At 38.6% G+C, this 12,513-nt stretch overlaps 1 protein-coding gene across 4 annotated transcripts in view; it reads right to left on the reverse strand.

Annotated features, from left to right (window-relative positions):
* The window catches only part of CDK15 (cyclin dependent kinase 15), an 82,518-nt gene that overhangs the window by 48,116 nt on the left and 21,889 nt on the right, over positions 1–12,513 (reverse strand). For all 4 annotated transcript variants that reach the window (XM_019436633.2, XM_019436635.2, XM_019436632.2 and 1 more), the window contains exons 7-8: positions 8,899–9,022; positions 7,119–7,239 (exon numbers count right to left, since the gene is read on the reverse strand). In XM_019436633.2, coding sequence (XP_019292178.1) covers positions 7,119–7,239; positions 8,899–9,022 — 245 coding nt within the window. The remainder of the gene's footprint in view (positions 1–7,118; positions 7,240–8,898; positions 9,023–12,513) is intronic.

Here is a 12,513-nt window from a genome sequence, read left to right on the forward strand (position 1 = left end):
TCTTGATCTCATAGTCTGTGAGTTTGAGTCCCCCTTTGGGCTCTGCGCTGACAGCTCAGAGCCTGGAGCCTGCTTCGGATTCTCCCTCTCTCTGCCCCTCCCCTACTTGTGCTCTGTCTTGCTCTGTCTCTCAGAAATAAATGCTAAAAAAAATTTTTTTTTTAAATAATAGAACTACCCTACGACCCAGCAATTGCACTACTAGGTATTTATCCAAAGGTTACAAGAGTGCTGTTTCAAAGGGGAACTTGCACCCCAATGTTTACAGCAGTGCTATCAACAATAGCCAAAGTAAGGAGAAAGCCTAAATGTCCAATGACTGATGAATGGATAAAGAAGATGTGATACACACACACACACACACACACACACACACACACACAATGGAATATTAGCAATCAAAAAGAATGATATCTTGCCATTTGCAACAATGTGGATGGAACTAGAATGTAATTGCTAAGCAAAATAAATCAGTCAGAGAAAGACAAATATCATATGACTTCACTCATATGTGGAATTTAAGATACAAAACAGATGAACATAAATGAAGGGAAGCAAAAATAATGTAAAAACAGGGAAGGAGACAAACCATAACAGACTCTTAAATACAGAACAAGCTGAGGGTTGCTGGAGGGGTTTTGGGTGGGGAGATGGGCTAAACGGGCAAGGGGAGTTAAGGAGGACACTTGCTGGGATGAGCACTGGGTGTTATTTGTAAGTGATAAATCACTAAATTCTATTCCTGAAATCATAATTACACTATATGTTAACTAACTTAGATGTAAATTTTTAAAAAATAATAAAAATTAAAAAATAAAGTGAATTTAAAAATGAAATTTAAAAAAGAAAGGAAATTATTCCTAAAGTAAGATTTTTTTAAAAATATTTTATTTTTAAGTGATCTCTATACCCAGTGTGGGGCTTGAACCCACAACCCTGAAATCAAAGGTTGCATGCTTTTCCAACTGAGCCAGCTAGGAATCTCCCAAAAGTAAGATCTAAAATGCATAAAGGAATAATGAACAGTTTTAAATTTATTTGCACTTAATGAAAATAGCTTTAAAGTACATAAAGCAGAAATGAACAGAATTATGACAAATCAACAATACAGTGAACAATTTCAACACACCTTTGATTGATAAGTGAAACAGACAAGAATGATATAAAGAAGATTTGGATAATGCAATTAACCCTGGATTTTTGAACATATGTAAAAACCTGTACCCAACAATTCAGAAATCTGCATTCTTCTCAAACGTGTGAAATATTTGCAAACACCGATCACATACTAGGTTAGTGCTACTTACACTATCTCTGGTGAAACGGGGGTGATTTTTAATTTTGAAATAATTTTAAACAAAAAAAAGTGGCAAGCGTAGTAGAATGAACTCTCTTCAAACAGATTCACCAATTGCCAACGTTTTGCCTTTCATTTTTTTTCTCTATTTTTTCTGAAGCAGTAGAGAGTAAGTTACAGATCAAATTCTTCACCCCTAAATACTTCACATTTTCTAAGAACAAAAGCATTCTCTTACATAACAGCAGTGCAATTATCAAAATCAGAAAATTTAACAGTGGCCCAATACTACTATCTAATCCACAGTCCATATTTAAATTTCACTTTTTGTCTGAGTCCTGTTCTTTAGCTCCATTTCCTCCAGGATCCAATGTAGAACCATGCATTGCATTGTTGGCGTATCCCCTTAGTTTCTTTAATCTGAAACAATTCCTCAGTCTTTCTTTGCCTTTTAAATCCTTGACCTAGTAGGGGGATCAAAATATGCCACCCCAAAATATGTCACTCTGGTATAAAGATTATGTTGAGCTGAAGGCAATTGAGTAAAAGCAAACATAGGATGAGCTTTCCACCTCCCCCTATCTGCCTGAAAATAGGGCATAAATTCCCCTTGTGAGGATTTTATCCCACAATTTACAGCCCTTAAAGAGTCCAGAAACCCCTTTCTTTTGTCTTATCACTTCCCTACAAATTTATCATTCTTTGTCAGAATGGTATAAAAGCCTCTGAGCCTAGCTGCTTCTTTGGGCATTTTCTCTTCTTTCTATAAAGCCCCCTTCTCTATGCCACATAAAACTTTTAACATCAAATAAAATTTATATGCTTTTCTCCCATTAATCTGTTGTCAATTTGCGGGTTCATCCACAGACTCTAAAAGGACAGAGGGAAATTTTCCCTCCCCTACAACCCTTTAAAAAAGTACAGGCCAGTTATGTTGCTGAATGTCCCTCAAATAGAGTTTATCAGTTGTTTCCTCATCATTTGATTCAGGTTGTGATTTTTTGCAGGAAAACCTCATAAGTGATATTGTATCCTTCTCAGTGCCTCATATCAAGAGGCCCACAGTGTCAGTCAGTGCCATTATTGATGATATTAACTCTAATCACTTGGTGAAAGTGGTATCTGCCAAGTTTTTTTCTTTTCTATAAAGTTACTATTTTTTTCCTTTGTAACTGATAAGTAATTTGTGGAGATGTACTCTGAGACTATGAAAAGTTTTTATTCCTAATCAAACTTTCTGTTCTAGTTTAGCATTGTTAATTCTTGTTTGAACCAATCACTACCATATTGCGAAATAGTGATTTTCTAAGTCATTTCTTCTCCAGTTATTAGTTGGCATTCTACTATAAGGAGATGCTTCCTTTCTTATCCAGTTAGCTAGCTATCTTTAGTATGGACTTACACATTCTTATTTTATTCAGTGGCTTATAATCCATTACCTACATCATTTACTTTGATTATAAATCAAATTCTACTCAAATTGTACATCTTTGGTCAGTAGGCATTTCTTCAAGTTGCTTCCCCTGTCATTTTGACATATTCCCCCCATTTTTTGACCACTTTGTAAAAAAATGTTCTGGCCCAATAACATGTTTCTGGATCATCTTATACTTTCCTTGCCCCAGCCTTAGAATTGACCAGTTCTCCAAAAAGTCTTAGTTCTTTTTAGTAGGGAATGGTATCTGGAAATCAAGATCTGAGTGGCAGACCAACACTTATATAAAATACAAAAATTAATTTCTTAAATAATGCACCTAGAAGAATCAAATGCAAATCTTCTCTGAGGAAACCTACCTCATTCGAGGCCTCAAAAAAAATCCCACAAATGAAATTCCAAGGTAAATTAGCATATCGCTGTCAAAAACAACTAAATATGCAGGGGAAAAAGATACCATATGCAAGAACCAAAAGAAAAAACAATAGAAATAGACTTAAGGATCTTTGCTCTGGATATGTAAAAGCTTAGAGAGAAAATAATAAAGCTACTAAAAGGCATTAAAGACAAACCAAACAGGTGAAGAAATACACCATGTTTAAAAATTGGAAAACAATATTACAAGGGTGTTAATTTTTCTCAGAGAGTTCTATAATTTCAATGCAATTCCAGTGAAAATCCCACTAGGGTTTTTCATGAAACTTGAAACACTAATCTAAAATATATATGAAAAATCAAAGGGGAAAATAGCTAAGACTCCCCTGAGGAAGACGAAATAGGTGGGGACACTTGTCTTACCAGATATCAAATATTATAAAGCTATAGAAATTAATACAGTGGCACATTGGTCCTAAGACAGAGACACCAACCCCTGACCCCAGTGGAACAGAAAAGAGAGCCCAGACATAGACCTCTGTGTTCATGGAAACTTGATATATGAGAGATTGGCTATGGCAGATCACAGAAGAAAATGGGTGAGACAACTGGTTGGCACAGACAAAAGTCAATTTCCAATATATTAAAGATTTAAAATGAAAGGACAAACTTTACAACTTATAAATTTATTTTTTTAAGTTTATTTTGAGAGAGAGAAAGAGAGAGTGCACACGGTGCAGAGAGACAGAGAGAGAGAATTGCAAGCAGGCTCTGCAGTGTCAGCACGGAGCCTGACATGGGGCTCAAACTCACGAACTATAAGATAATGACCTGAGCTGAAACCAAGAGTTGCATGCTTAACCGATTGAGCCACCCAGGTGCCCCAGCAACTTTTTAAAGAATGTATTAGAAAATATCATTCTGACCTCAAGGAGAGAAGGATTTTTTGTTAAAACAAGAAACAAAAGGGCTAACCAAAAATAGAAGACTGATAAGGTCAACAATATTAAAATTAAGAACTTTTATTCAAAAAGACAACCTAAGGGTATGAAAACATAAGCCACAAACTGGGGAGACTTCTTGCAACATCCCTGATAAAAGATTAATATTCAGAATAGAAGAACACCTATAAATCAAGAAAGAAAGAAAGAAAGAAAGAAAGAAAGAAAGAAAGAAAGAAAGAAAGAGACAGAGGAAGAAAGAAGGAAAGAAAAGAAAAGGAGAAAGGAAGGAAGAAAGGGAGGGAAGAACAGAGTGGGACAGAGACAGAGAGACCAAAAGAAAATAAGCAAAAGTCACAAGTAAGTATTTCATAAACGAGAAATACAAATGGCAAATAATCCATGAAAAGGTGTCCAACCTCATTAGTAATTAGGAAAATGCAAATTTAGATCACAACATACCATACTACCTGCTTGATTATAAAGTTGGTGCAGATGTGGATAAGGGGCTATAATACACTGCTCGAATGTAAATTGTTAGAACTACTTTGGAAAATAATTCAGCACTATTTCCAGGAGTTGAACATTCATATACCCTATGACATAGGAAATCTACTAAGTAAGTACTCTAGAGAAATCCTTAAATATAAGTACCAAGTATATTCATAACAGCAAAAGCAAACAAAACACAGAAAAACAAACTAAATAATTGAAATGTTCATCAATAGGGAATAAGGCATAGCTACATAGATCAACATGTATGAATCTTAGAAACATCTTGAGTGGAAAAAAGCAAGCACAGAAGGCTAAAAACAATATAATACTGGGGGGCTTTGCACTGACAGTGTGAAGCCTGCTTGGGATTCTCTGTCTCCACCCCCACCCCCCACCCCCCGCCGCTCTCTCACTTGCACACGCACGCTCTCTCTCAAAAATAAATAAACATTTAAAAAAACCCAGTATAATACAATTTTTACAAAAACTCAAACGCAGGTAAAGTAAAACAATATCTTTAGGACATTATCAAAAATGCAAATATTATTTTTGAAAGGGGTAATGGAATGGTGACAAGAAAAAAATTCAAGTTAGGAGCCCATCTGGTGGAGGGACAGGTTGATGGGAGAGGGGCACAGGTAAATGTGGCAGTATGTTCTAGTTGTTACATTGGGAGTGGATGCACAAAGCTCACTTTGTTATGCTTCTTAATCTACATTGGGTTCCTCAGTCTTGACACCGTTGATATTTGGGGCTGGATAAACCTTTGTTGTGATATTTAGTAGCATCCCAGGCCCTTCCCACTAGATGCCTATAGCACCCGCCTCCCAGCTGTGACAATAAAAACTGTCTCCAGACATTGTCAAATGTCCCTGGGGAGCAAAATTGGCCCTGGTCAAGAATCACTGATGTATATATATGATACATTTTTTGAATGTTTTAAATGTTCCATAATAAAACAAAGTTTAGAAGTGATGAGTAGAAGTTTCAGTTTGTCTGTGAAGCACAACTAGGAAGCAATCATTAAGCACTAAGAAAGCCAGAGCCTGCACAGGCCTTTGAAGTGACAGTGCAGAGCAGTGAGAGCTGACAGTTTCAGGAGGATTTTGACTAGCTGGTGATATTTCTAGAAATGGTACCAGGTATTGGGAAATCAATGACTCCAGAGACACTGGAGGAATATTTCTGCAACCTTTCTCAATTCTTTTGGAAATCCAAAAGCTTAGTTTAGCCTTTTTAGAATACTGTTTAATTAAAAAAAAATTTTTTTTACATTTATTTATTTTTGAGAGACAGAGAGAGACAGAGCACAAGTGAGGGAGGGGCAGAGAGAGAATGAGACAGAATCTGAAGCAGGCTCCAGGCTCTGAGCTCTCAGCACAGAGCCCGACATGGGGCTTGAACCCAAAAACCGTGAGATCATGACCTGAGCCGAAGTTGGACGCCTAACCGACGGAGCCACCCAGATGCCCCAATACTGTTTAATTTTTAAAAAATCTATTATTGATTTTTTTTTTAAAACAAGGCTTTTTGTTTATGGAAGACCTCCTAAGGAACTGAAGGATGTCCATACATTTTGTTAACTCTGAGGGGATGGCTATGATTGCAAAGTCACCACACATTTAACTGTGGCCCCCAGATGACCGAGATATTAGCAGAAATAAGATCTGATAACATAACACTGCTGTTGTAGGATGATGAGTGATCCCACAGTCACTATTGCACTCCATTAATCTAAGAGCCTCCCCAGTGATGTGGTTCCACTTGGAAATGCTTATCTGATTCTTATACTATAGCCCCATTTAACCCCTCATGGAAAGAGTTTATTACCTTCATTTTAAAAATGGAGAAACACAGGGGCACCTGGGTGGCTCAGTCAGTTAAGCGTCTGACTCTTAATTTCAGCTCAGGTCATGATCTCACGGTTAGTGGGTTCGAGCCCCATGTTGGGCTTTACACTGATAGCACTGAGCCTGCTTCAGATTCTCTCTCTCTCCCTCTCTCTCTGCCCCTCCCTGCTCACTGTCTCTCTCAAAAATAAATAAACATTAAAAATTGTTTTTTGATGGAGAAACACAGACACAGAGAAGATACATGAGTTTTCAAGATAACATAATCCAGAATAATTAATAGAACTGGCATGAAAATTGGGTCTGCTCAATCATGGTCTGTGTGCCTTTTTCTCTAAGCTCTGAACTGTACTTGGGCATGTGTGAGCATTAGTGTGCAGATGTGTGTATGTGTTTGTGTATCTGTGGTTGGGGAGCATGAGTGTGTGTTTCTCTGAGGACAAGGGGGAAAGACAAAAGACTGAAGAGAAGAGCTAGGAGGAGAGTTATCCAATTCAGAATATGCCTTGGGCAAGATCTCTCTGAGTCTCAATTTCTTTAACTATAAAAATTCACAGAATAATTGCAAAAGTCAAATGAGATACATATTTGAAAGCACTTTATGTTTCTGTATATAAGCATGATTGTCATTATTAACATTACTCAAAATGCAATTAAGATTATAAAGCAGTTCTAATGGGTAAAACAACTCACATTTTCTTCATTTTATTGACACTATTTCTTACCATATGTCCAGTTCAGAGGAATATTCAGTGGCTCCCAGCAAGGCATCAGGAGGGCGGTACCAGAGGGTCACAACTTCTGAAGAGTATGTCTGGCTGGGAATAGACTTTGCCCGAGCAAGACCTGGCCAAAGAGGAAAAGCACAGAACTCACTGTTCTAGGACTTCCTGGAGAGCCAGCAAGAGATGCATGCTACCAGGAGTTAATAACTGGCAGAGTAAGCAACATTAAAAAAAATAATACACAAAATCTGGGTGCTTTTAATAGTTACTCAGTTATCTTGACCCTTGTGTACATCTTCATCAAGTGAATTTCTGAAATTTTGGCCTACTTGCAGCTAGATGTGGCCTTCCTGGCAGCTAAGTATAGGGAGGTGACTAAATTCTTGCCTATATGATATAAACAGAAGTGATGTGTGAACTTCCAGACCATGCCCTTTTGGAGGAATTAAACACACCTTCTTCCCTTTTCTTCTTCCTCTAGGCTATAATGAGAATGAGGTGGCAGCCATCTTTAAATATGTAGTTGGGGCAATACCTTAAGGATGGTGGGGCCACATGACAGAAGGAACATGGGTCAAGACACCATGGAGCCACCATACAAGCTCTGACTACTTAGGTCAGACTGTTATGTGAGAGAAAGTTAAGCTTCTAGCATGTTTACACCTCTGTAATTTGGGGTCTCTGTAACAGCAACAGAACTCAGTTCACAACTAATAAGGTTGCCCTCCATTTTGTAGTCCAGGAATCCCCAGTTTAGTACATACAAGGTGGGGACTGCTAATCCAAACTAATTAATTTGGTAAGGCCTTGAACACATCACTCTCAAGTTCTCTGGAATATAAGAGTACTTTTGTTGGTCAGCTACTTATCTCACAGAATCACATGATGTGCAGCTGGGAAAAAAACCTCAGTAGATGAGTTCTCTGTTGTGGGAATTCATAAATGAGTATCTGCCAAATGCTTATATGCTCAGATGAAAACTAATATGTCAGAATAAAGTACTGTAGCTATAGTGCAACCATCTGATATCCGCCAAATAGAGAAGAGTGGTTCCTCAGCTCTAGTTTTTTTAACAAATATTTATGAAGCACCTACTGTGGTGTCAGGCCTTAGGGATATGATGATGAGCAAAATGGACTCAGGTTGTCTTCATGATGCTTACAGTCTAGCAGAGTAGACAAAATCATTACACAAATATATGTGTATATATTGTTATAAACTGTGATAAGTACTAAAATGGAACCCCAGGTACTAAAATGGAACTAAAATGATACCCCAGGGAAATCTGTTGTCACCTTGATAGGAATAAAAACCTCAGGTACTCATGCAACACAGCTCTATAGATAGGCGACCAGAACAAGTGCCCTGAAGCCTCTACTGCGACAGGAGTCCATCCTATAATCTGGGGTTTACCTCTTTATCCTGTCATCATGGGATAACCTTGATCTATTCTGAATTTTTATATCCATTCAGATGTAGGAAAACGTACTAGGTACAGTTCTCTCTACAAATGTCTCCCTATAAAAAATGGCAATGGGGCAGTAGAGGTACCCAAGTTTTAGGATCTGATTAGACTGGGACTTGATGGAATCCTAAGAAGCTACCAAGCTTGCCCTGTTTCTTGCCTCACACTTCCTATATGGTAGTTTGACATCCTCACAAAGCACCACGTTCCATGGGCCTCCGATTTTCAAAGGCCAGGCCTAGTCAATGCTTTAAACACATGCACACAAAAGCATCATTGTTCATAGCCCAGAAAGACACTTGAGGGGAGACTTACCAAAATCAGCCAGTTTGAGCTCTCCCAGGTGACTGATGAGTAAGTTCTGAGGTTTCAGGTCCCTGTGAAGAACGTGTTGGTGGTGGATGTATGCCAGGCCCCGCAAAAGTTGAAACATGAAAAGCTGGAAGGAATGAACACCTTATCTAAGGAGATTTGAGCCACTATGTGTTGATTTCTCCTCTAAATCAAAAACAGTCATCTGAAAGAATATAGTAAAAGTGTTTCTTGAGAGGAAAAAAAAAAAATTTTACATTCAGAAAGGGGAAAAAAAAGACAAGGAAAGTCAAATAAGTAGACCATGTCCTAAACAAAGGGATTCTGCCTTTTCCTGACATCTCATTTCTTTGATACTGGAGGAATTACCCTTCCTTAAAAATCTAAAGGGAAACTTTGAAGTTTCCTTCGGAACTAGTTATTGATTTAGATGTGAAAGATTTAATTTTTTTTCCCACCGATGAACTTGGCATATAAGATCAAAGTTGACCTGGAAATGATATTCTAAGGTTTACAACTGCTTAAGTTTTCCAGGCTCTCTGATATGAAGCCCTTTTAAAAACATAACACAAGGAGACCAGACTAGGAAATATATCTTTAGATGGAATTAGGAAATAAAGGAACCATTACCTTTTAAACCCATTTTTAAGTCTGAAGTTCAAAGCTGAAAACAAGCTATATTGCAGCCATTTGACTAAAAGGAAGAAAGAGCAAAAACAGGGAAAAAACAAAAACAAAAAAACAATAGACCAAAAAAGAAAAGAAAAGAAAGAGATTAAGGAATAAATAGTTAAAGAAATAAGAGGGAAAAATACATTCTGGGCCCAAATTTTTAAATGTTGCATGTGGTTATAAGGCATAGAAACCAAAGACATTATTAGGTTCCCACCAATGTAGACGCTTAAGGAAAAACAGAATGCTTAGGATTCCAATGTCTTTTGCTCTTTTCCAGTGCCACTGGCAATTGAGAATCGAAACACCAACATTAGTGTTTACAAAGACCTATGCCAACCGAGGACATGTTCTGGCAGTTTAGAAAAGAAAAGCCCAGCCCCAGCATTCCTGGAGACAGAGGCACAATAGCAGATGCAGAGCTGTGCAGGTAAATCCATCACACTTTTTGCATCACATCCTGGAAACTGGGAACTTCAGAGATGCTGGCACGTTTACTGGCCTAGCAATGACTAGGAGACATTGGAGGCAAGCAGAGGGGTAGCTCGATCTGACCAAAGAGGCCTGGGGGGGTTTGCCCACCATGGCACAGCTGTGTCTGTGTAGTTTATGCAGGTCCTACATCAGGCTCATGAGCCATTTAAGAATGTTAAAAATTTCCTGACACTCCTATGTTCACTGGTTCTATGAGTTTTCCTAGTGCTTTTCAATGTGAAAATACTGAGGAAAGTGGGAGCAACAGACAATTGGGGGAGAGAGACAGAAGGGAGGAAGGGAAAACAACATTTATTGTACGCCTAGCACCTTTCATAATCCTCAAAGTAATCCATGAGGGAGATAACGCTTGTCCTTGATTTACAGATAAGAAAAATAGGGCTCAAAGATACTTTAAAAACATGTCTAGAAACTGTCAGGGCCAAAACTCAAACTCAGACCAGCCTAACTCCACTACACCATTCTGAGAAACTGGCGAAAAGAAAATTAAAACTTGACAGGGAAAGGAAGAGGGAGCTGGCTGAGTCAGAGACAGAATTTCTTAGTGGGCCAGCCTGAAACGCCTTTCATGTTGGAGTACAGACTGCTCTCACTAATTAGTCACACCCGCCCTCACCTTCTTGCTCTTCAATCCCTTTCCTCCCGGGCTCCACATGAATGTCCACAAGCATTTGTAAATGGTAAAGCGCTGCAGTATTTATGTATGGTATTTTATTTTATTTATTTTTATTTTTTTAACATTTTATTTATTTTTGAGAGAGAGAGAGAGAGAGAGAGTGTGTGTGTGAGCCGAGAAGGGGCAGAGAGAGAGGGAGACACAGAATCCGAAGCAGGCTCCAGGCTCCAAGCTGCCAGCACAGAGCCTGACATGGGGTTCCAACTTATGAACTGTGAGATCATGACCTGAGCCGAAGTCAGGCGCCCAACTGACTGAGCCACTCAGGCGCCCCACACATATGGTATTTTAGAGCCACACTTCTCAAAACTGCAGTCTGCCCTGACTAACCTCACCAACTCACTCACTCTTGAATCCTTTGCAACCTGGATTCTTCCTTCACACCACCAAAGCACCATTAACAGAACTCAATCCCTTGGTGTTTTCTCAGTCAACACCAAGCCAGATCTCGGGTGATTCTTTCCAGAGAGACTTCCCATACCCCAGGGGTTCGTCCTGTTTCCAACACAGTGAGGCTCTTGGGGACAAGATAATTTCATTGGGCTTGTGCCACCTGGGCCAGAGTGAGCACTTTCACTGCTGCCCTGGCTATGGAGAACTCATCCCTACTCCCACTTGTTTTGATGGGAAAACTTTTTCCTTTGTGCTTCCACATACCCCTAATAAACCCCTCTATTTATTAGTGTATCCCTCACAAATCCACAAAATAGTCAAGTATGGTTTTCAAATGTATTCCTGGTATTAGTGACACTCTCAACCATGCCTTCCCTGAAATTGTCTTTTCCTTTGATTTCCATGAGAGTGTATTTTTCTGGATCCTCTACATTCCTAAAAGCTTCTTTTCTTTTGTCTCTTGCTGTCCTGTTCCTCTTTCAACCCCTAAAGGCAAAAGTTCTATAATCAGTTCTTTTATCTTTGTGTATTTGCTCTTTGGGTTATCTACTCTCTTGTCTTTACAAACTACATGTTCCAATTGCCCTCAAGTCTACATCTCCAGCGTCTATCTTCCTCTTGGGCACCAATCTCCCCTCCAATTGTTTGCTGCTCATTTTCCTTTGGATTTCTACCTCAACTAGAAGCTCACTATGTCTAAAACAGGAATTCTCCTCCTCCTCCTCTTCAATCAACTTCTATTTCTGTTAATAGAGCTATAATTCTTCTGGTCAATCAAGGAGATTATGTTAGAAACCCAGAGGCTAAGGCCTTTACCCTAGACTTCCTGAATCAGATGCCCAGGTCATTCATCTGCTCATTGAAGTTTGAGAAGCACTGGGCCAGCCCACATCAATGAACTCCTAATGAAATCCCCTACTCTTTAATCCATCCCACAGACCACAGTTACATAAATTTCCTTCTGATCATGTTATTCTCTCTCAATGCAAACCCCTTGAATGACTCTACTGTCTAAGAAATATAGTCCACATCTTAGAAAATAAGGTTCTCAACCACCTACCGAATCTATTTTTCCAGACTTACATATCCTCATTTTACTAATATATTCTCTATTTCGGGCCAATAAGACCAGAGATGCAGTACTCTGGAAAAGAATCTTAACCAAGAATCATTTTTAGCAATGGCAAAAACTGGTTCTATAACTTCAGGCAAAATATTTGTCTTATCAAACCTTGGATTCCAATTCTGCAAATTAAGAAAGTTAGAGCAGCCCAGAGTTTTTAAGGCTTTTTTTTCCTGCTGCAACTTACCATAAGAAATACATGTGTATCCAGTACTTGCATTCATATATAGATATAAGTGTGGTTTCAAGGGGCACAAAA

Source organism: Panthera pardus, unplaced genomic scaffold (genome assembly GCF_024362965.1).
Source record: "Panthera pardus isolate Hobbes unplaced genomic scaffold, ASM2436296v1 HiC_scaffold_10, whole genome shotgun sequence".
Classification (NCBI taxonomy): Eukaryota; Metazoa; Chordata; class Mammalia; order Carnivora; family Felidae; genus Panthera; species Panthera pardus.